Genomic DNA, 24437 nt, shown 5'->3' with positions numbered 1-24437 from the left:
GGGTTGTGGTTTTTGTTGGTTACTATGGTATGTATGTATGTATGTATGGTATGGTATGGTATGGTATGGTATGGTATGGTATGGTATGGTATGTATCGGGATGTGGGTGGCGCTGTGGTCTAAACCACAGAGCCTAGGGTTTGCCGATCAGAAGGTCAGTACTTTGAATCCCCGTGATGGGATGAGCTCCCGTTGCTCGGTCCCAGCTCCTGCCAACCTAGCAGTTCAAAAGCACGTCAAAGTGCAAGTAGATAAATAGGTACCACTCCGGTGGGAAGGTAAATGGCGTTTCCATGCGCTGCGCTGCGCTGCTTTTGGTGTCCCATTGCGCCAGAAGCGGTTTAGTCCTGCTGGCCACATAACCCAGAAAAACTGTCTGCGGACAAACGCCAGCTCCCTCGGCCTGTAAAGCGAGATGAGCGCCGCAACCGCAGTCGTCCGCAGCTGGACTTAACTGTCAGGCATCCTTTACCTTTATGGCATGTATTTTTGTGTTTTTATACAGTCATAACTCATGTTACGTTTGCTTCATGTTACCTTTTTTCAGGTTGCATCCTGCGGCGACCCAGAAGTACTGGAAAGGGTTACTTCCGGGTTTCACCGCTTGAGCATGCGCAGACGTGCAAAATGGCGTCACGTGCATGCGCAGAAGCGGCAAATCACAACCCGCGTGTGTGCAGATGCGCCGCTGCAGGTTGTGTTCCTTTCATGTTGCGAACGGGTCTCTGGAATGGAGAGGTGCCACTGTACAGTGGTGCCCCGCAAGACGAACGCCTCGCAAGACGGAAAACCCTCTAGACGAAAGGGTTTTCCGTTTTGGAGGCGCTTTGCAAGACGAAAATGTCTTGCGAGTTCCTGCAGGGTTTTTTTTCCTCCCCCCCCCCTTTTCTAAGCCGCTAAGCCGCTTATCAGCTGATCCGATAAGCCAATAAGCCGCTAAAAGCCGCTAAACCGCTAATAGCGCTAATCCGCTAAGCCGTCAATGGGCTTGCTTCGCAAGACGAAAAAACCGCTAGACAAAGAGACTCGCGAAATGGATTAATTTCGTCTTGCGAGGCACCACTGTATTCTAAACCACCCTGTGATCTTCGGATGAAGGGCAGTATAAACATCTAATAAATCAGAATAATGATTCTCCCTGGCTGAGATGGGTCCGTGCCCTAAGTTTCACTGGAAACCAAATTGCCTGTGAATTGCCTATGAGTAAAGTTTGAACTGGAACGGGTAGATCTTCTGGCAAAAGGGCCAACCCAATTGCAAGGGAGGATCAAAGCTCAAAACCTGCTTGCCCTGGCTTACAAAGGCTTGGGACCCAACCCTGGGAAGGTCTACTGCACAAGCACCCCTGAACTGAATGGGAGAATCTCCCAGTGGATTGTGCCCAGAGATGGAACTGCCAGCCCTGCCAAATAATAGACTCCACAACTGAAAAGAGTACCATGGATTTATTTTCCCCTGGGGCCTGAGACGTCAACATCAGCAACATCTGTCCCAGATCTTTATTTTGGGTGTGTCTCCTTCAACCCGGCTGTGAGGAGGCAGACGCTTGAGAATGTTCCTTTGCAAGCTCCTCCAGTTCTCAGGTTGCAGTTCCGGGTATTAAGTGTCAACGGGAATGGTGGCGAGATGCATAGCATTTTTCTGCAAATTTCAGCCAGCGGGTAAACCGAAGTCTCAGCTCCACTGCAAAGAGAAAAGGGGAGAAGAAAGAAATGGTAAAATAGAGAATACAGTGGTACCTCAGGTTACAGACACTTCAGGTTACAGACGCTTCAGGTTACAGACTCTGCTAACCCAGAAATAGTACCTCGGGTTAATAATAATAATAATAATAATAATAATAATAATAATAATAATAATAAATTTTATTTATATCCCGCCCTCCCCAGCCGAAGCTGGGCTCAGGGCGGCTAACAACAATCAAAATAATCCAACGATTCTAAAAACATTTCATTATAAAAATTAATTAAAATCAAATTTATGGCAACCAATAAGCAAAATTCGGTGCAGATTGCCAGAGGAGGGGGGTCAGGCTGCGCCCTGACCAAAGGCCTGGTGGAACAGCTCTGTTTTGCAGGCCCTGCGGAAAGATGTCAAGGCCCTGGTCTCTTGTGACAGAGCATTCCACCAGATTGGAGCCGCGGCCGAAAAGGCCCTGGCTCTAGTTGAGGCCAGCCTAACCTTAAGAACTTTGCAGTCCATGGGAGTCTCAAGAGTCTCCTCCAGCACCATAATTCAAAAGCATCCATTCTTTGGCGATCAGCCTTCTTTATGGTCCAGCTCTCACTTCCATACATCACTACTGGGAAAACCATAGCTTGAACTATACAGTGGTACCTTGGGTTACAGACGCTTACAGGTTACAGACTCCGCTAACCCAGAAATAGTACCTCGGGTTAAGAACTTTGCTTCAGGATGAGAATAGAAATCGTGCTCCGGCGGCAGCAGGAGGCCCCATTAGCTAAAGTGGTACCTCAGGTTAAGAACAGTTTCAGGTCTAAGGAGGTAAAGAAACTTAATATGAGAACTAATTGGCCAAAATATTCTGAAATTTTAGAACAAGAAGGTGGTGAACTTAAACTACAAAGTTTTGAGAAAATAAAGTCCAAGGTACGGGATTGGCTCCATTATTTTCAAATAATGGAGGCTTACAAACAAGACAGGAAAATTGGTTTCCAGGTGGAGAAATCGAAATTAGAAACAGAACTGTTAGAACCCAATACTAAGAACTTATCAAGAATGTATAATTTGCTGTTGAAGTGGAATACAATAGATGAGACAGTGAAGCCAGCTATGGTTAAATGGGCACAGGACATAGGTCATGACATTATGTTTGCTGACTGGGAGCAGTTATGGACCACAGGTATCAAATTCACGGCATGTAATGCCTTATGAGAAAACATTATGAAAATGATTTACAGGTGGTACATGACCCCAGTCAAGCTTGCGAAGATTTATCATTTGCCCAATAACAAATGTTGGAAATGTAAAGAGACTGAAGGTACCTTCTTCCACCTTTGGTGGACCTGCCCAAAGATTAAGGCCTTCTGGGAAATGATCTATAATGAGATTAAGAAAGTACTTAAATGCACCTTTCATAAGAAACCAGAGGCATTTCTCTTGGGTATGGTCGGCCAGCTGGTGCCGAGGAAGGATAAAAATTTCTTTTTGTACGCTACTACGGCAGCAAGGATTCTTCTAGCAAAGTATTGGAAGACACAAGAGATACCCACGCTGGAGGAATGGCAGGCGAAAGTGATTGACTTTATGGGACTGGCAGAAATGACCGGCAGAATCCGCGACCAAGAGAAAGAGACTGTGGAAGAAGACTGGAAGAAGTTTAAAATATATCTTAAGAGCTACTATAAAATTGAGGAGTGCTAAAATGCTAAGGGAGAGGAAGATGTAGAATTACAGCGGTAAATTTTGTTTGATTTAGGGCAAAATTAAAAGGGAGAATGAATTTATACTTAATTGGCTAAAAGGGTTGTTGAATAATTGTTAAAAATAAAAGGATGCAAAAAGGGGAAGGTATGGGGAAGTCCGAGAAAAGAGGCTTATGGAAATAAGGTTAAGAGATTATGAATTTGTGTGTTTGCTTCTATGTTGTTTTTGTTGTGTTTGTTAAAAATTGGAAAATTAATAAAAATTTATTTAAAAAAAAAAAAAAAGAACTGTTTCAGGTTAAGAACGGAACTCCAGAACGAATTAAGTTCTTAACCCAAGGTACTACTGTATGGTGAGGACTATTCGTCGACCCACTTGGAGTCATTATTATTATTTATTGAATTTATATTGCGCCCTATACCTGGGGGTCTCAGGGCGGTTCACAGAATAAAATCAAGATATAAAACCACAAAATACCTAATAAAAATAGAAACAACAACCCAATAGCCCCCCAAACCCCCACATAGGATGCAAATCAGATCAGTCAAAGGCCTGGTTAAAAAGGAATGTTTTTGCCTGGCGCCTAAAGGGGTATAATGAAGGTGCCAGGTGAACTTCCCTGGGGAGAGCATCCCACAGGCGTGGAGCCACTGCAGAGAAGGCCCTGTTCTTGCGTTGCCACCCTCCAGACCTCTCGAGGAGGAGGCACACGAAGGAGGGTCTCAGAGAATGATCTCAGGTTCATATGGAAAGAGGCGGTCCTTGACATATTGCGGTCCTGAGCCGTGTAAGGAATCATGGAGTCGGAAGGGTCCTCAAGTCCAACCCCCGCAGGAATCTCAACTGAAGCATCGCTGTCCGATAGCTGTCCTACTGTCCAAGAAAAAGCTAGCAAGAGCTTTCACACCGCAGACAGTAACGGAACGGCAGGGAACCCAAAGATCATCTGTTCGGGCCTCAGGGCCACCTGGTGGTGAGGCCAATGCCAATAGCCAAAAGTCCCAAGGAGAGTCCAAAATCCAAAAAAGCTGTTGTCAGAGCTGCCTCTAGGTCCCAGCTCACAGAGGACCAACGCCAGACTGTCGTTATGTACAAAAGTCTTTATTGAGGTTTAGTTTCCATTTCAAAGCCGCAGCGCGCAGCTTTACGTCTTAAAGCCTAGACCGGCGAAGTACCGTCTGAGTCTCCTCCCCTATGACACCAGTTTAAGATCCTAGCCCGGCTCCACCTTTTACGCTGCTCTCTCCTCATCTGGGTCCTCCTGCCCGCTGGGGCATTGCCCTTTCTGGACTCTTCCGACGCTGAGTCGCTTAGCTCCTCCCCCTCCCTCCGGCGGGCTTTAGGACTCGGTTCCCAATCCTCGTTCTCTGCTGTCCCGCGCTCCTGTACATTTGAGCTTGCCTCTCGCGCCAACCCAGTGACCTTCCTCCTGACCGTTACACTACTTCTGTCACTGCTTCCCTCTTCCGGGATACTGGCCGGATCTGACCTCCCCTCCGTTGTCTGACTCTCCGATGGAGGTGTGGTCAGCCCTGCCTTCTCTTCTCTCCCTGGTGGGGAATGCACTGGCCCCGATCCTTGGGACTCTTCCCCCCCACTCTGCTCTGGTGGGGAAGCTGGTCCTGATTTCCAACTACTGCTCTGGGAGTCCCTGCTGCCCCCTTGCTCCTGGGACGTTCCCCTTGGGAACCCCCTACCCCTGGCCACTGGCGCCCCCTTCTGTGAATCTTCCGATTCGCTGGAGAGGCTCATGGAATCCCTTGGTCCACTGTCCTCTTCTCCTACGCTCCCCTCGGATTCTTCCCCTTCACTCTCCATCTCCTCTCTTCCCTGTGCCTCTGCTCCTGAACCCCTGACAGCTGTGTTCATCCAGTATTTTATACACACACACAGAGAGAGAGGTTCTCTTTCATAGCAGGGGGTTGGACTAGATGACCGCCCCGGGTCCCTTCCAACTTCATGAGTCCATGGATATATATAGAAAAACACCAAAGAGCAGCAGTACATAGCATAATCGCCAGGACAGATCCTGTACCATTATCCCTCACCTCTTCTGTTTTTCCCATCCTATGAGAAGGATACTACCGAATTGGATGTTATATTAAAAAATGTCCTTTAACATGCATGTTAGAGATGTGTAACTAGAAGCTGCTGGAGGGGCAGATAATGATTTTAATCACAGCAGGCAGAGTGGGGGAGTTTAACCCTTTCCTTCCCTCACCGCCGCTGCAATCCTGATGAAAAGGACCCCTCTGAAGCTGCTATTTGCACAGGAAGGACACACACACAATCGGGTGCCAATGCGAGGAAGACACGTTCCGTCTCATGCCCGTTTTTGTCCTGGTAAAGCCTTTTGTAAGGCTGGAGCCGTGAGGAGAGATCTGCAGGGCCTCAGCCCTATGGGACCGCCTCTCCTGGTATGTCCCACAAAGGACCTTACAGTCTTCAAATAAAAACATCTTGGAGATCGCGGGCCATAGGGAGGTTAGGCTGGCCTCAACCAGAGCCAGGGCCTTTTCAGTACTGGCCCTGATCTGGTGGAACGCTCTGTTACAAGAGACTAGGGCCCTGCGGGACTTGACATCTTTCCGCAGGGCCTGCAAGACAGAGCTGTTCCACCAGGTCTTTGGCCAAAGCGCAGTCTGACTCCCTCCTTTGGTAATCCTCACAGAACTCCAGCCCAATGGTTGCCATTAATTTGATTCTGAATTGATTTTAGAATGAATTGATTTTAGAATGCTGTATTACTTTATTGTTGTTAGCTACTCTGAGCCCGGCTTCGGCTGGGGAGGGCGGGATATAAATAAATTATTATTATTATTATGAAGCAGAGTTCATCCCTCAGCCTGCTATGGCCGGCCAACCAGGGGGATCCAGGTAAATCCACAAGCAAGACAGGAAGGTCATCCTTAGGACTCCGAATCCCATCAGCCCCAGCCAGGGTAAGGCTGGCTATTAACAACTTGGGACCACTTCAGCTACGAGACGCATTCGCTGAGATTCCTGCCTTGCAGTGGGCTGGAATACAAGCCTTTGGGGTCCCTTCCAGTTCTACAATTCTATGAGATCACCTTGCCCCACATGAGCCCATTCAAATGCTTTGATTGGTGGAATTGGCATGGGTGCCACAAACAGCGGTACCTCGGGTTAAGTACTTAATTTGTTCCGGAAGTCCGTCGGGGGGGGGGGATGGGGGGACACCAGGAATGTCATAGTGACATTTGCAGCTGGCGACGTGGTCTGCAGTCTATGAAAACTCCAGGCACAATCAATAATATGTCTGTCTTTTGTAAAGGTAAAGGGACCCCTGACCATTAGGTCCAGTCGTGACCGACTCTGGGGTTGCGGCGCTCATCTCGCCTTATTGCCACAAAACACTTCTTCTTTTAGGGGGAAAAAAAAGAGCTACAACAGACTGAACACACGGCCAACCTTTCTGAAAATCCTTTTCAGTATAGAGTTGTTATCTCCTTCAGTCAATTCCAACAGGCCGGAGTCTATTGCAAAGTTGAAAAGCAATTTCATTTCTCCTGCGCAATCGTCAGGTTAGTTTCTTCCAGCCTTCTACTGCCTCTTTTTTTCTTATAGGGCAATCAGAAGAAGATACAGTGGTACCTCGGGTTAAGTACTTAATTCGTTCTGGAAGTCCGTTCTTAATCTGAAACTGTTCTTAACCTGAAGCACCACTTTAGCTCATGGGGCCTCCTGCTGCTGTTGTGCCGCCGGAGCACGATTTCTGTTCTCATCCTGAAGCAAAGTTCTTAACCTGAAGCACTATTTCTGGGTTTAGCGAAGTCTGTAACCTGAAGCGTATGTAACCTGAAGCGTATGTAACCCGAGGTACCACTGTAATACCTGGTCCACATTTGTAATAGCTCGATAATTCAGCATGGCAGCATCTACACTTTGGAAGTCCCTGCCTATTGATACAGTAGGTGCCTTTGCTGTACTCTTTTTGGTGCCTGCTAAAAACATCCCTGCTCCTGCCCACCTAGCAGTTCGAAAGCACGTCAAAGTGCAAGTAGATAAATAGGTACCGCTTTGGCGGGAAGGTAAACGGCGTTTCCGTGCGCTGCTCTGGTTCGCCAGAAGCGGCTTAGTCATGCTGGCGACATGACCCGGAAGCTGTACGCCGGCTCCCTCGGCCAATAAAGCGAGGTGAGCGCCGCAACCCCAGAGTTGGTCACGACTGGACCTAACAGTCAGGGGTCCCTTTACCTTTACTCAGTTTCTTAGAAAGTTGATGTGAATTTTAACCTGTCTCATCATTTTAATTTCTTGTAGGTTTTAAGCTACTGTTGTCAATTTCCCTTGATTTTACTGTTTTACCTTTACAGGCTGTTTTTTACAGTGTATAAATCTTATGAAATAAAACGAACAAAAACAGTTGATTTTTTTTGTTTTGCTGTGCCTTTTTTTTTTTTTTTTGAGTCGACCTTTGATATTTGTGTCTGTACCTCTGATATTTACATCAGGAAAATGGCATGGGAGGGGTTAAGCCTATCCTCTCTCCCCAAACCTCCTGCTCTGGTCAAACTCAGAGCCCTCAAAAACTGCGTGTTTCGGATTGTCGCCAGCCAAGCGTTACTCAAAGTAGATGCATCAAAATTCATAGGCCAAAGTTAGTCACATCCATACATTTCACCCTCTGTTTTAGTCGTTCTTTAAAAGCTATTCTGTGCATCTCAAATATCTTGAAATGAAAGGTAGTTTGAGAGCTGAGAATTAGGCAGAGGAAAGAAGCAAGAGAAAAGGCCAGCAAGAAACACATTTCTGATTCTGCCCAATTTTCATCCCAAAATGGGATATATAGCATATTTCCACATTTTTTCTCAGAGAAACCCATGATAAAGTGCTGACAGATATATGCCTAATATATACATTTTTGCTAAGCAACTTCTAATATAATGCATCTTTGCATCTCGTCGTTTTCAGGAGTTTGCATTGCTTGGTTGGGGCAAGAAAAACAGAATGCAAAATTCGGAGAAGCGCAAATTTCAAAGAATGGTACGTATTGAATTGAATTCCTGCCCTGTCCCTAAGAGATGACTCCCTGCCTGTGGTCACATCTCCCCTCTTCCCTCATCCTTCATCCACGCATCACTGCCAAACTCTTGAACTGGAAGCTCCTCAGGGCAGAGAACTCTCCTGCAGCTGTGCATTTAATGTGAGATTAACCTGTACCTAGAGTGCAGGGCCGCGGGGGTCTCTGGCCACCATCAGCTTCTCAAACTCCTCGTAGGTGACTTTCCCATCCGAGTTGGCGTCCACCTGTCTCATCATCTCCTCCACCTTCTCGTCCGTGAACGTCTCCCTCAAGTTAACCAGCACATGCTCAAGCGAGCGCATGACTTCTCCCAGCTCCGACGAAGTGATCACCCCGTCGCCGTCCGTGTCAAAATGTGTGAAGGCCTCTTTGACCACGTCGAGTTCTGCTTCTGTGAATCGGTAAGCCATGGTGTGTCCGTCCTCTGCCCAACACAACCTCTCTCTCTCTCTCTCTCTCTCTCTCTCTCTCGTCTCCCGGAAATCACTCTCTCGTTATCCCTGCTGAAATGGGAAAATCCAGCGTCTGCCGGAAGGAGGAGATGATGAAGGGCCGGATTGCTTCGGTCCACACCCTGGCCTGGAGAAGGATCTACTTGTTTGTGGTGAAACCAGTCAGAGGAACAGCTTTGCTCCAGTGTAGGTCGGGCTCTTATAGGGTTGGCAGACCAGGTGATGCTCCACTATCAACATCCATCATCTCTGCTTCAAGGAATACAAATTGGGTGGAGCTCTCGCACGTCGCATTATCCGTCCGGTTTCGTGACATCAGGACAAAGCCCTGAGGTCTCCCTAGTTGATTTTGTGGGTGTGTGCGTGTTTGTGTGATAAATGCACCATTCGCATAGGTGTCAACCATCCCTTATTTGGTGGGAAACTCCCTTATCCCAGCGCCGTGTCCTGCTGCTCTACCTCATTGATGATGTCCCTTAAATTTCCCGGGTTTCAAAGGAAGCAGCTCCTCTCCCTCCCTCCCTCCCTCCCTGCCGGCCAGGGAGGAAGGAGGCTCCAACTGTGTTGCTTGGCTGCATTGCTCACCCAATAAGGAGTCAAAGAACGACTGGGGGGTGGAGCTTGCATGCCTTGTGGCGATCAAATCGGCCGCGTTGCCTGGGCACTCGCCTTTGCTCAGCGCTTCCCAGTGGAGAGGGGACGGTGGTTTTCCTTGCTGCATCCCCTTTGCCGGGTTGCTGTGCTGTGGGAACCACCACTTGAGGCTTCGTTTGGCTGCTGGCTGGGCTTTCTACCTTTGGCTCAGAGGGACTCAGAAGTTGAACATACAGTGGTGCCCCGCAAGACGAATGCCTCGCAAGACGAAAAACCCACTAGACGAAAGGGTTTTCCGTTTTTTGAGGCGCTTCGCAAGACGAATTTCCCTATGGACTTGCTTCGCAAGACGAAAACGTCTTGCGAGTCTTGCGATTTTTTTCGCTTTTTTCTCCCTTTTTCTAAGCCGCTAAGCCGCTAATAGCCGCTTAGCCGCTAAGCCGCTAATAGCCGCTAAGCCGCTAATAGCGCTAAGCCGCTAAGCCGCTAATAGGGTTGCTTCGCAAAATGGAAAAACCGCAAGACGGAGAGACTCGCGGAACGGATTCTTTTTGTCTTGCGAGGCACCACTGTACCTGTTCCTGGAAAATCCCTTATTTTGGCTGCTGATCCCTTACTTTTGAGGCTGCTGGTCCCTTATTTTCAAATCTGTAAGTTGACAGCTGTGATAGGAACTTAGGAGTCAAACCGACAGTATTCGTCTCAGAGAATCGCAGAATTGCATTCTTTTCTGGTGTGGAAAGAATGCAGTCTGTCACTGAGCTACATAGTCCAAATATTAATCCTCCACACAGTGATTCTGCTGCAGATGCAACACATTTTACTGACAGGGAAAACGCAGTTCCCTTTCTAGCTAGTCCATTGCTATTGCTGATCCTTCGCTCACAGTTTGGTGATGGACTTGACATCAGGTGTTTGGGGTTTTTTAAAAAGGATTGGGCAAATTCATGGAGGATTAGGCTACTGATGGTTGCTATGTGCAGAGGCAGTGTACCTCTCAGTGCCAGGTACTGATGGAATGCATTGGTTCCTTCACACCCTGAGATTCTAGGAAGCATCTGAGATGAAGAACAATGGACCTCTATAATTATGTCCTTATTGTAAGAACACATAATTATTTCCTTATTATGCTTTTTATAATTGCATCCTTATTATGACCACAATGTGAAATGTTGATCTCATTGACCCTCCTAGACCCATATTGGAAAGGGATATCACTGGTGACAACTTACATTGCTCTTCCTCCTGTCTGCAATAATCTGAGACCTTTAAGAATTTAATTTTAATTTAATTTTAATTTAATTTTCTGTTTTACAATTTAAGATACTCATTTTCACACCCTTAAAATACCAGTGACTTCCCTCCTTCTCTTTCCATGGTTCATTTTACATATCATAAGTCCTGGCATATTTTACAGAAACTATACCATTCAGTATTCCATTATTACATCCATCATAACTTATTTACCCTATTGAATTTATCTTAATGCTGCCATTCTTCGGTGATCAGCCTTCTTTATGGTCCAGCTCTCACTTCCATACATCACTACTGGGAAAACCATGGCTTGAACTATACAGACCTTTGTTGGCAAGGTGATGTCTCTACTTCTCAAGATGCTGTCTAGGCCTGTCATTGCTTTTCTCCCAAGAAGCAGGCGTCTTTTAATTTCTTGGCTGCTGTCACCATCTGCAGTGATCATGGAGCCCAAGAAAGTAAAATCTCTCACTGCCTTAGAATGCAACTTAGATGGATACAAACCACAGGAACAAAGGCAACTGAGTCCGGCTGTTGGCCCATTGAGCTTGATATTGCCCACACTGACTGGCAGAAGCTCTCCAGGGTTTCAGGCCTCAGTCCTCCCCACCCCTGCCTGGTGATGCTGGTGGAATGGAGCTGGGATGTTCTGCACTCAAAGCAGATGCTCAACCCCTAAGCTATGGAGACCTGGAGGATCAGGCCAGTGGCCCAGCTGCTGCAGCTCCCTGTTCACACAGCAGCCAACCAGATGCCCGTGCGAAACCCACAAGCAGGATTCGAACACAAGATCCCTCTTCAACGCTTGTTTAAATTACTGGATTGAGCCGAGATGGCAAAGCTGACATGCCTAATCAGAGAAAAGCCTTTGGCAACATTTACTAAAGATAGGGGGGGGGGGGGATCTTAATTTTTTTGCACAAAAAAGAAAAAAATAAGTCATTATATTTCGGGCTGAGGATTGAAGATAATGTTGGCATATAGAAAGCAGTTTTGCTGGCTGTTTGGATGTGTTGAATAATTTTTATATACAACTGACAGATGAAGAATCGGAAGTTCTCTTTTTTCTCTTTTCCTCTTGCTTTCTCTTTTTCCTTTTCTCCTTCCTCTATTTCCCTGTTTTCTCTCTCTCTCTTTTTGGTTTGTGTTTTCGCTTAGATTAGGTTTCAGTTTCGACAAAAAGAGATTTGGTCATAAACTTCGTATTCCTTCCCCCCCAGATCTTAATAAAACCGATTCAAAAATAAAATAAAAAACAGCCCTCTCCCCTCCTGTGGACTCCAGGAACTGGCATTTAGAAGGATTGCTTGCTGCCTCCAGCAGTTTGAGAAGCCTCTCAAATTTGCTGAGTTGCAGAGAAACGGAGTGCAGGCGGCACTTTGTCCAGTTTAATTGTCAAATTTCTCCTGCCTGCTACACCACCACCTTCCCAGGAAGGAAGGCTTCTGGCCAGGCAAAAGAAAAAGTGAGAGCACAGAGGACAGAAGCGAATGACTACTAAGGGAAAGTGCAATTTGCGGAGCTCCACGGAGCTCCCTGCGAATTAAACATGGAGCTCCACGAATTAGTGGTCAACGTTGGCCACAGTAAAGTCTACAGGCCTGTGCCAGTACCTGCTCATGCCCATCTCTGTATCACCCTGGCTTTTCTTATTCCTCCTTTCTCTTCGTTCTCTCTCCAATTGAGTTTTGGGACTGTAGGCACCTTGGGGCAGGGAACTGCCTCCTGCACGCCACCGCAAAGCAATGTACCGCTGTGAAAATTGCAATGGTTCGAAGCTTCTGGGAAATGATATATAACGAGATGAAAAAGACGCTGAAATATACATTTATTAAGAAACCAGAAGCATTTTTACTTGGCATTGTAGGAGATTATATTAACAGACAGGATTGTTAGTTGTTTTTATATGTAATGACGGCAGCAAGAATATTATTGGCACAAAAATGGAAGCAAGAAGAAATACCGATGAAAGGACGAAATCGATGCACTATGCAGAATTAGATAAATTAACAGGAAGGATTCGAAACCTGCGGGACCAGAGATTCTTAGAAGACTGGAGTAAATATATGAATTATTTGAAAAGTAATAGCAATGAACAGATTACGCTAGTCGGATTGCCAGATGTTTTGTAAGGAGGACTATTTGAAAATATTACAAGTAAGATTATGAGGAGAATTATTAGTTAGTGATAATTAAGAGTAACAGAGAAATTAAGAAATGCAGAAGAACGGAAAATCATCAGAGGTGTTGACGGAAGTCAAAAACATTGTATAAGAAAAGCAGTTATGTTATATGAATGTTGGAAATGATATTTTAAAAGCTAATAAAAAGTATTTTAAAAAGAAAATTGCAACGGTTTGTTACCTAGGCCCTTCACTTCTCCATCATCACCCGCACAAACTCTTCATAGTTGACTCTCCCATCTCCGTCCACATCGGCCTCCTTGATCATCTCGTCCACTTCTTCGTCCGTCAGCTTCTCCCCCAGGTTGGTCATGACGTGGCGCAGCTCCGCCGTGCTGATGTAGCCGTTCCCGTCCTTGTCAAAGACCCGAAAGGCTTCCCGGATTTCCTCCTCACTGTCAGAATCCTTCGACTGCTTGGCCATCAGTGAGAGGAACTCTGCAAAGTCCACCGTGCCACTGCCATTGGCGTCCACCTGGTCGATCATGCTCTGCAGCTCTGCTTCGGTGGGGTTGTGGCCCAGGGAGCGCATGACGGTGCCCAGCTCCTTGGTGGTGATGGCGCCATCGCCATCTTTGTCAAAGAGCGAGAAGGCCTCTTTGTACTCGGTGAGTTGCTCCTCCGTGAGCCGCTGAGCCATGCTGCTGCCTCCAATCTCACAACAAGCAACCTCTCTCTCTCTCTCTCTCTCAGTTGTGTTCCCTGCCGAAACAGGAAAAGCTAGCATGGTGTAGGGGCGTTGAGTGATGTCAGCCCACACCCTCATTTGTGGCCTAAGGCCTGGCTTTAGATCTTGCTCCTTTCTGGAGAAACCTGCTGAGAAGATAGACTCATCAGGCGTGGTCTGATGCCAGAGATGGAGGGTGCTCCTCAGGGAGGGGCCATAGCTCAGTGAGAAGATCGTCTGCCTAGCAAGCAGAGGGTGTCAGGTTCAGTTCCCACTGACATCTCCAGGAAGGGCTGAGAGGGACTCCTTTGAGCTAAAAGCACAGGTTAGTTATTGTGACTGGCCATAGTTCTAGGATCACAGAATTGTAGAGTTGGAACGGCCCTTGAGGGCATCTATTCCAAGCCCTTGCAGTGCAGGAATCTCAATAATAATAATAATAATAATAATAATAATAATAATAATAATAATTTATTTGTACCCCGCCCATCTGGCTGGGTTTCCCCAGCCACTCTGGGCAGCTTCCGACAAAGACCCAAAATACACTAAGATGTCACACATTAAAAACTTCCCTGAACAGGGCTGCCTTCAGATGTCTTCTGAATGTCAGGTAGTTGTTTATCTTTTTGACATCTGACGGGAGGCTGTTCCACAGGGTGGGCGCCACCACTGAGAAGGCCCTCTGCCTGGTTCCCTGTAACCTGGCTTCTTGCAGGAAGGGAACTGCCGGAAGGCCCTCAGCGCTGGACCTCAGCACCCGGGCAGAACGATGGGGGTAGAGACGCTCCTTCAGGTATACTGGGCCGAGGCGAAGCTGAACAATATAACACAACACGATGGCCAATAACAATGGCACTAAACACTATTTATAGACTAATGCAAATGGTCAGAAATTGCAACCAAAGTATCTGAATCTTCTTCCCCAGTCACGGTAGAATAATTCAAAAGTTCGATATGTACGTAATCTGTCACCGAATATTGCCAGAACAGAGTTTCCAGATAATCAATCTGCTTCGCTCAATGCTTCATCAGCCTATCTTGATCTATTCTTCATCAGCCAGACTTGTAAGAAGTAATATGAGAAGGATGCAGTTTTATTTCTTTACAAGACAATCTTGCAGTATCATATGAGCACTGATCCAGAGCATATTTTCTACAGCGTTTATATTTGCTTACATATAAGATTGGCAAAGAAGCAAAGCAGCTAGTAAGCCTGATCTTTATTGAACTGTTGCAACAGGGTGCTCCCCTCACATGCAGGAAAGGAGGAAGAACCCAGAACAAAGGTGTGCCTGCCCTTATATAGACATTTTAAATTGCCCGCCCTGGAGTCCAGGACCACCACCAGAAACATCAAAGCTACATCACAGAAAAGGTGGTCTACAGCAGAAATCTGAGTGGGTTGTTTATCTCTTGTCTGGCAAGTTACCTGTTAAAGCTTACTTGATTGGATACCCTGTGGAGCCTGGCCAGTCTTTTGTAATGATGAATACTTAGTTCCTGGGCCAGGTCATAAAGGTAAAGGGATCCCTGACCATTAGGTCCAGTCGTGGCCGACTCTGGGGTTGCGGCGCTCATCTCGCTTTACTAGCCAAGGGAGCCGGCGTACAGCTTCCGGGTCATGTGGCCAGCATAACTAAGCCGCTTTTGGCGAACCAGAGCAGTGCACGGAAATGCCGTTTACCTTCCCGCCGGAGCGGTACCTATTTATCTACTTGCACTATGGTCATAGGCTCACCCTATTCATACACAGACATACCCTTAAGACAGGATTTGTGAAGGAAAAGACAATGGGGAGGCTTTTCCATTTGACTTTGCAAACATTTGGTCAGTTTGGGAGTCCAAAACGGTTCCAGGACTGTTTTCCTGTGCTGCTTCAGACATGTGGTTTATATATTTATGTAGATGTTTGCTTGGTACATTTATTATATATGTAATACCTTATTTTTTTTTCATTTCACAGGGGAACCCCCCCCCCAATTGTCTGCTACTCTTCTGATGACTTAAACATTCTGTTTTCCCAAAGCAAGAGAGCTGCTCCATCAAGAGGGGGGAGAGGCAAGGAGGAACATCTGAAGGAAAACAAAGCAACTTCATATCATATGATTCCAGCGCTCCACCCCTCCGTTACACGGGAAAACACTTTGGGCTGTGTGGAAATTTCCAGGGGGCAAGACTCCCCTGTGACGCAGTGTTTTGTTTGTTTGTCTGTTTGCTTTCCCAACCCCTCCACCTGGGAGCAAATCTCTGAAGCAAGCTGCAAAGGGTTTGTTGCAAGAATTTATGTATAGGTTTGGGTGGAGGGTTGCCCCTCTAGCAGATATCATGCACATGCAGCCCACTACCAAAATCAGCAAAATCGCTTTTGTGACTTTTGTGATTTGTCCCCACAAAACATTTCATCACAGTTTCTTCCTATCTATTCAAAGGGCCTCTGCTGCACGATACCAAATGTAAGAATTCACTGATAAATGTCTCTATGTACTGGCTCACTGGGAAAACCTCAGAAATTCATATAGACATGTGAGCTCAGCTGCTCAGCAGCCCCTCTGCCTGAGTGATAATCCCTGGCCTCCTGATACCTGAGTGCCAGACAGGTAGCCATTCCAGAAATAACAAACCCAGATGAAGACAAAAGGGTGCGATTAACTTGGCTGGGAAACGGGGAAATGTAAATATCTCTTTTGTTACACTTGATGGGTGTTTGGTGGAGGGCAAGGGGAACCATGGGGCAGGGTCCAGGATGCTCAGATTACTGCCACCAGACCTCCCCTTTCATGATGTAACCATGATGTATTAGTGATGTAGTTTAGGGGGGGTGTAACATGGGGATTCTCTTTTGTTGGCGGCTTCCATCTTGTTCCACCTGGTGGCAGGTGGGAGTCCTGTCACGACAGTCTTCAGTAAAGACCAAGCCTACTGGCTGCTGTTTTGCTCTGTTATTCCTGGCTGGGGTCCTTGTTTTTTGTCCAAGGGAGACCTCAGATTTCTCCATCAACAGGTTTTAGATCAGCAACTCCTGAGGATCAGCCAGGTTCAGGCTAAGGTTGCCAACTTTCAAATCAGCTTGGCCAGCTGCGTCTTTCGCAGCAGTTTGAACAGCAAGGATTTCACAGCATAGGTGTTAAGCGCCTCTTGCTCCTGTGAAATTTCCTGGGAGGGAACACAATCCTCTGATAGAGTTTCTCCACCCAGCTTAAGCAACAGTGATGGGTCTCTTCCTCATAAACACCACTGTGGACTCATTCATCCTCGTGACAGAGCTGGGCCTGTAACTCTCTGCTTTAACAGGACTTCACATGTTCCTGGAACGGATCCTGGCACCGGACCAGATTCCGTGGCTCAAGAACTCAACATAAGCCTTTAAATACAAAAAGGATTCCCCCTGCCTCTGTGCTATTGTTTTCCTTTATTACTCAGTTCTACAGTATTTCTCTCCGTCGTGTATTTTGAGCCTGAACTGCGCTTGCAATTCTCCAGAGGTCTCTTTTCCAAGAAACAAAACCAAGGCGTTGTCTGTGTCACTGACAACCCAGGAAGAACCTGCCTTTATTTCCCCGTGAAGCCTTGATGCAGAAATATCATACACACAGCGCCTGGGTTGTTCAGTTTCACTTCTTTTCTCGCCGTTCCGAGGCACTCGGAAGACGAAGATGACTCATTTCTAAACAGGATGTGACCCTTGCCAACCCAATTTGCCTTCGGTTTCCAGTTCAGGCTCTTCGTTTCGTTTTGGTGCCGTGTCCAGTCAGTCACTGCAGACGAGGGACACTGAGGTCTCCGTCAAGCTAATGCAAGCTGTTATAAGAATTTTAAGGTCTTAGATATGTAATAAATGTTCATAAATGTACAAAGCAAACACGTACATAAATATATAAACCACATGTCTGGAGCAGCACAGGAAGACTGTCCTGAAACCATTTTGACTGACCAAATGTTTTCTCTGCAAGGAGGGAGGGGTGAGGGAACCTTCCCATTGTCTCAGGAATTGGGTAATCACCATCTCAAAGGAATGGCCAGACTACCAGAAAAGGCAATCAGATAAGGCATTATCAGATAACCTGGCAGACAGGAAAAACAACAACATTCAAATTTCTTTTGTAGACCACCTTTTCTGTGATGTAGGTATGATGTTTGTGGGGGGCGGTCTTGGGTTACACCCCTTCTGTGATGTATGTATGATGTATGGAGGGGTGGTCTGGAGCTCCAGGGAGGGAATTTAAAATGTCTATATAAGGGGAGGCACACCTTTGTTCTGGGTCCTCCTCCTTTCCTGTGTGTGAGGGGAGCACCCTGTTGCAACAGTTCAATAAAGATCAGGCTTACAAGCTGCTTTGCTTCTCAATATTCTCTGGTTGGCCTCTGTTCTTATCTCCGACGGATGGAGAACCTACAAAGGATTCTTGTGTCCCTATAAAGGAATAAGGGCAGATTTTCGTTTATTACACATGCCAGGGGGAGAAAGCAGCAAACTGGACGTAGAGCTCCCTCCCCCTCCATGTTTCTTCAGGTGCTCGAATGAGATCTATATTTTAATTCTTTGTTGAGTTTATAACCCACTTTTTCCATTTTAAGGAGCTGGAGGTGCTGGCACATGTTTCTCCCCTTCTCCTCATTAAAGCCCTACAACAACCCTGTAAGGTAGGTTAGAATCATAGAATCATAGAATCATAGAGTTGGAAGAGGCCACAAGGGCCATCGAGTCCAACCCCCTGCCAAGCAGGAAACACCATCAGAGCACTCCTGACATATGGTTGTCAAGCCTCTGCTTAAAGACCTCCAAAGAAGGAGACTCCACCACACTCCTTGGCAGCAAATTCCACTGTCAAACAGCTCTTACTGTCAGGAAGTTCTTCCTAATGTTTAGGTGGAATCTTCCTTCTTGTAGTTTGGAGCCATTGCTCCGTGTCCGCTTCTCTGGAGCAGCAGAAAACAACCTTTCTCCCTCCTCTATGTGACATCCTTTTATATATTTGAACATGGCTATCATATCACCCCTTAACCTCCTCTTCTCCAGGCTAAACATGTCCAGCTCCCTTAGCCGTTCCTCAAAAGGCATCGTTTCCAGGCCTTTGACCATTTTGGTTGCCCTCCTCTGGACACGTTCCAGTTTGTCAGTGTCCTTCTTGAACTGTGGTGCCCAGAACTGGACACAGTACTCCAGGTGAGGTCTGACCAGAGCAGAATACAGTGGCACTATTACTTCCCTTGATCTAGATGCCATACTCCTATTGATGCAGCCCAGAATTGCATTGGCTTTTTTAGCTGCCGTGTCACACTGTTGGCTCATGTCAAGTTTGTGGTCAACCAAGACTCCTAGATCCTTTTCACATGTACTGCTCGCAAGCCAGGTGTCACCCATCTTGTATTTGTGCCTCTCATTTTTTTTGCCTAAGTGCAATACTTTACATTTCTCCCTGTTAAAATTCATCTTGTTTGTTTTGGCCCAGTTCTCTAATCTGTCAAGGTCGTTTTGAAGTGTGATCCTGTCCTCTGGGGTGTTAGCCACCCCTCCCAGTTTGGTGTCATCTGCAAATTTGATCAGGATGCCCTTGAGTCCATCATCCAAGTGGTTGATAAAGATGTTGAATAAGACCGGGCCCAAGACAGAACCCTGTGGCACCCCACTAGTCACTCTTCTCCAGGATGAAGAGGAACCATTGATGAGCACCCTTTGGGTTCGGTCAGTCAGCCAGTTACAAATCCACTGAGTGGTAGCATAGTCAAGTCTGCATTTTACCAGCTTCTTTACAAGAATATCATGGGGCACCTTGTCAAATGCCTTGCTGAAATCAAGGTAGGCTACATCAAGGTTAAGAGGCAGCGGCTGGCCTAGGGTCTCCCAGTGAGCTTCAGGGCCAAATGGGGATTTGAACCCTGGTCTCCCAGGTCCTAGTTCGATGCTCTAACCATTACAGAGTAAGGGCTGTGCCTGAAGCCACTGTCGATGGGATGTAGGAAATTCTGTGGTTGGAATTTCCAACACCTTTTCCAGAAATTCACCTGTACGTGTGCACATGCGTGATTTGCAGCAAGATACCACTGTCAGAATTCCTGCTCCATGATTGCAGTCATGGGATTTTTGTCTATCACAAGATGGTGTATGTTTTGACTCCACAGAGTGGAGAGTGATGGAGACAGGATGTTTGTGTTACTGTGTTCCGTGAAGTGGGACTATTGTCCTTTTTATCTTTGCTGTCTGATACTAGAGACAGAGGGAGCCATGTTGCAGTGCTCTGTGTGTAAATAAAGTAGATTAGCCAAAATGCTGAGTTGCTGAGGTCTGTCACGCAAGCTGCGAAGACTCTGCGGATCCATAAGTGTGCCAATGTCTGTTGGCATCAATCACTGTGATGTTCAGGCTGAAGAAAGCTTTTTTATATATATATAAGATATTTATTGCAGTTTTCAATAATAATACAATGTAAAACAAAAAGAAAGAAACAACAAAAATACAAGAATAAAAACAACTAAAAACACATATAATTTCCATTTACTTATTTTCTTTTAACTTATTTTCCAGACCTCCTCATACCTCCCTTTCTTATATTCCAGTTCAAATTATTGATTCAGCAAATCCTCACCATTAGTTTTTGCTTATCTCAAGACCTTATTTTCCATGTCTCTTAAGCATTACAGCTGGAAACCACTTAATTTCCAGGTTGAAGAAAGCTTTTGAAGCTCCCGAACGATCGACCAGGAGGGAGAGAACATGCCAGTCGGGCTATGTCTCTGCCAGGGTCCTACTCGAGTGTAGGCTGAGCTCCTGACAACCACATGGGGAGGAAACAGCTTTAATGCTTCCCCACCCCCCTCAAGGCTGATCTTCCGATTTAAAACCACACCTGTTATGTACTGAGTTGAATAGGAATCAGAATGCAGCAGTCTGATTGGTCCTAGAACAATAGGATCCATAATACAGCAGTCTGATTGGTCCGCAGGAGCCACCCAATCCAACTCCAGATGGAAGTGAATCCGCAACCTGATTGGCCTACAGGAGAATCCCAGAATTAGCCAATCACGTGGGGCCCATTGTGTAAATAATGTATATAAAGCAGACATTCTGGGGGAACTTCCATTCCTCACTACTATGAGCTGAATATTGAGCATGAAATCCACTCTCGACTCCAAGTATATTGCAACACCCACTTTTTATCATCATCACAACCACCACCTATTAGTGACAGAAAGGAAAACAGGCTGTGCCCAGGGAGCGGGTGAAAATCTGCATCAGGACCAAAACTTGGTGGTGAGAAGGATTGGACCACCCTTCAAACACCAAACAGGTGCTTTTTTGGGTGGGGGGAGGAGATGTCAGAGCTGCCACCCCACATCTGCCCCAGCCGTCAGTCCATAATAATTCTATCTGTAATAGTGGTGCAGTGGATAGTGTAGAACTAAGACCTGGAAGAGATCTTGGGCCAGTTCCTGCCTCTCAGCCTAATCTACCTCACAGGGTTGTTGTGGGAATTCAATAAGGACTAGGGCCTGGAAGAGACCAGGGTTGAAATCCCCATTCTGCCATCCATGAAGCTCACTGAGGAATGCAGGTGGCATTGTGGTCTAAACCACTGAGCCTCTTGGGCTTCCCAATCACAAGGCTGGCGGTTTGAAGCCCCACGACGGGGTGAGCTTCCGTTGCTCTGTCCCAGTTCCTGCCAACCTAGCAGTTTGAAAGCACACCAGTGCTGTTGTTGTTTAGTCGTTTAGTCGTGTCTGACTCTTCGTGACCCCATGGACCAGGGCATGCCAGGCCCTCCTGTCTTCCACTGCCTCCCGCAGTTTGGTCAAACTCATGCTGGCAGCTTTGAGAACACTGTCCCACCATCTCGTCCTCTGTCGTCCACTTCTCCTTGTGCCCTCCATCTTTCCCAACATCAGGGTCTTTTCCAGGGAGTCTTCTCTTCTTTGAGGTGGCCAAAGTCTTGGAGCCTCAGCTTCTGGATCTGTCCTTCCAGTGAGCACTCAGGGCTGACTTCCTTCAGAATGGAGAGGTTTGATCTTCTTGCAGTCCATGGGACTCTCAAGAGTCTCCTCCAGCACCAGAATTCAAAAGCATCAATTCTTTGGCGATCAGCCTTCTTTACGGTCCAGCTCTCACTTCCATACATCACTACTGGGAAAACCATAGCTTTAACTATACGGACCTTTGTTTACTGGTAAATAATTTGGGGTCCTAGGAATTCACTAGGGTGGCACTTGAACTCAGTTCTTCTGTTCATGATGGCGATGGCACTGAGTTCTAATCCCAACCCAGTGACTTCCACTCAAAAACCCCAAAATATCCAAGAATGGAATTGTTCCTCTATCATTATCGCAATTATATCATGTGCCAATGTATAAACGACATACCTGCTTGATGCTTGTTTTTAAACAGGACATTACATACCAGCTGCATGAGGTCCTAGGGATAATTGAACTATATCCTAATTAATCACATGGCTAATTAAAGCACCTGACCAGTAGCCGCAAGCAATTCGTTGACTAACCCACAATTATTTACGTCTGCCTGTTTCCCTCACCTGTCTTTGCTCTGCTCCCAAGTCCTCAATTATCACCTTGCCCAGAAACTCAACAGCTAACCATCGCTCTCTCTGAGAGGCCATCTGGGATGTTGGAGTAATACTCTTGACCTACCCTGCGGACAACAACTACCAGACTTTTAGAAGACATCTGAAGACAGCCCTGTTTAGGGAAGCTTTTAATGTTTAATAGGTTATTGTATTTTAATATTCTGTTGGAAGCTGCCCAGAGTGGCTAGGGAAACCCAGCCAGATGGGCGGGGTATTAATAATAAATTGTTGTTGTTGTTGTTGTTGTTGTTGCTAGTTGGGCCACCTGTGGTTTCGTGCTGGATTTTCCCTCTGTTACCAGACTGGGGTTAGGGGAAGATGCAGCTGGGAGATGCAAAGGGAGATCGGGAAAAGCTGTTGCACAGCTTCAAGGAGGAACGGCACACGAGCCGCAAGTGGTACCCGCAGCCTCATTACAAACCAGCTCGGCGTCTGACGTGCAGCTCAGCAGCTGAAAACAATTAGGCTTCAATTGTGTGTCCCCCTCCCCCTTTTAAATAAAACGTTCTGGACCAGATGTTTTCCAAAAGCACATCACGCACAGCGAGACACAAAAGCCAGATGCTGCTTTGAACAGAGCGTGCCGATTACAACTTGGGAAGAGGGAATAACCGCGCGAGCTTTCTGGGGTTCAGAGGGCACTTTCGAACAGAAGCAAAGCCTCGTGTGCTTTCATTTCAGCTGAACGTATAAAAGGTTGGGGGGTGGAGAAGTCTGGAGCCTTTCTCTCGCTCCGAGAGACCCGCTCTTCCCCTTGGTGCAGGCAACCCAGACCAGCATGGAGTTAAGGAGTGGGACTGCATGTGCACCTTTCCAGTGGACAGATTTCTCTTCGAAGGGTGGTTGGGAGAGCTGTGTACAGGATTCAGCTAAAGCCAGAGTGAATCAGGCCTATTTGGGAAAGCCATGCTTCAGCCTGGAGCTGCAGGTGACAGCTCCAGATCACTCCGAGATAGGTTGAGCCACCTGGTGTGTTCTAGGGATGTCAAGAAGCAGGGCAGACGGATACAGGAGGGACATGTTTTGTTGCAGCTGGGGCAGAGGAAGGCGTCCGGTTGTGCTGCTGCGGATGCACCAGGGAGGACGTTGCTTCTCTCTGCGCTCCTCCCAGTGGTCATTCCTCCTCTGGTCTCTGCACAACCTTTCTGCCTGTCTCCAGGCAACTGCAGTTGTCTACAAGGGATTCCCACACGGCGGAGTTGACAGAGACATTTTTGCAATGCAGTGCGCGGGTGGTGCTGTGGGTTAAACCAGAGCCTAGGACTTGCCGATCAGAAGGTCGGCTGTTCGAATCCCCACGACGGGGTGAGCTCCCGTTGCTCGGTCCCTGCTCCTGCCAACCTAGCAGTTCAAAAGCACGTCAAAGTGCAAGTAGATAAATAGGTACCACTCCAGCAGGAAGGTAAACGGCGTTTCCGTGCGCTGCTCTGGTTCACCAGAAGCGGCTTAGTCATGCTGGCCACATGATCCAGAAGCTGTACACCAGCTCCCTTGGCCAATAAAGCGAGATGAGCGCCGCAACCCCAGAGTTGTCCGCGACTGGACCCAATGATCAGGGGTCCCTTTAACTTTTACCTTTAATGTTATTATGTAGGCGTCATGCCATCAGTTTCAAGCAAGAGGGATTTTTAAAAATGCAAATATTTACAGCCGGGTTCCCTTGGACTGTTTGTATATGCAATGCTAGCTTCTTATTGTGCTGGGAATTGGGGAAGGGTGGTAGTTCAATGGTAGAACTCATGCTTTACATTTATAAGGTCCCAGAGACAGTTACCAGAATCCTACCAGGTGGACTATTGGTTTGACTCCACATAAGCCAGCTTCCTATGAATGCACACATTCCCTTACTGTCAACAAGCATTGCTGCCACATCCAGATCACTCAGTCGAGAAGAGCATGAGACTCTTAATCTCAGGCCTCTGGGTTCGAGACTCACGCTGGGCAAAAGATTCCTGCCTTGGCAAGCGGCTTGGACTAAATGACCTTTGTGGTCCTTTCCCAACTCTATAATTCCATGGTTCATATCCCAGCAGCAAAGCCCATATAGCTTGCAACAAGCTCATCTTGACTTTTAATTATGGATGGAGATATTTTTTGAACTAAAACCATCAGCTAGCTGAACTTTACTACTTTGGGCCCACAAGAGGCCAATGGGCTCAGTAAAGAGACCGATAACCCAGCCTACTGTAAGGGAGTATGTTTCCCAAGATAAATATGTGTGCTGTTTTTTCAGGTGACGCAGCCTCAAAGCTGTGTGACAGAGCTCACGTCAAGTGCCAT

At 46.8% G+C, this 24437-nt stretch overlaps 1 protein-coding gene and 1 long non-coding RNA gene across 2 annotated transcripts in view; both read right to left on the bottom strand.

Annotated features, from left to right (window-relative positions):
* Positions 1-24437, bottom strand: part of LOC307225311 — a 323071-nt gene that overhangs the window by 30558 nt on the left and 268076 nt on the right. The window lies entirely within an intron of this gene.
* Positions 1427-13711, bottom strand: LOC307225238 (neo-calmodulin-like). The gene is made up of 2 exons (XM_079993140.1): positions 13099-13711; positions 1427-1683 (listed from the first exon to the last, which is right to left on the bottom strand). The coding sequence occupies exon 1, from the start codon at positions 13681-13683 to the stop codon at positions 13108-13110; it is 576 nt and encodes a 191-aa protein (XP_079849266.1). The 5' UTR covers positions 13684-13711; the 3' UTR covers positions 1427-1683; positions 13099-13107.

This window comes from Podarcis cretensis (genome assembly GCF_951804945.1).
Source record: "Podarcis cretensis genome assembly, chromosome: 10".
Taxonomy (NCBI): Eukaryota; Metazoa; Chordata; class Lepidosauria; order Squamata; family Lacertidae; genus Podarcis; species Podarcis cretensis.
The sequence above is the reverse complement of the archived record's forward strand: the minus strand, read 5'-3'. Positions and strand labels throughout refer to the sequence as shown.

Excerpts from the sequence above, each read along its gene's own strand:
- LOC307225238 (XM_079993140.1), bottom strand. The coding sequence starts at position 13,683 with ATGAGGGTGTGGGCTGACATCACTCAACGCCCCTACACCATGCTAGCT.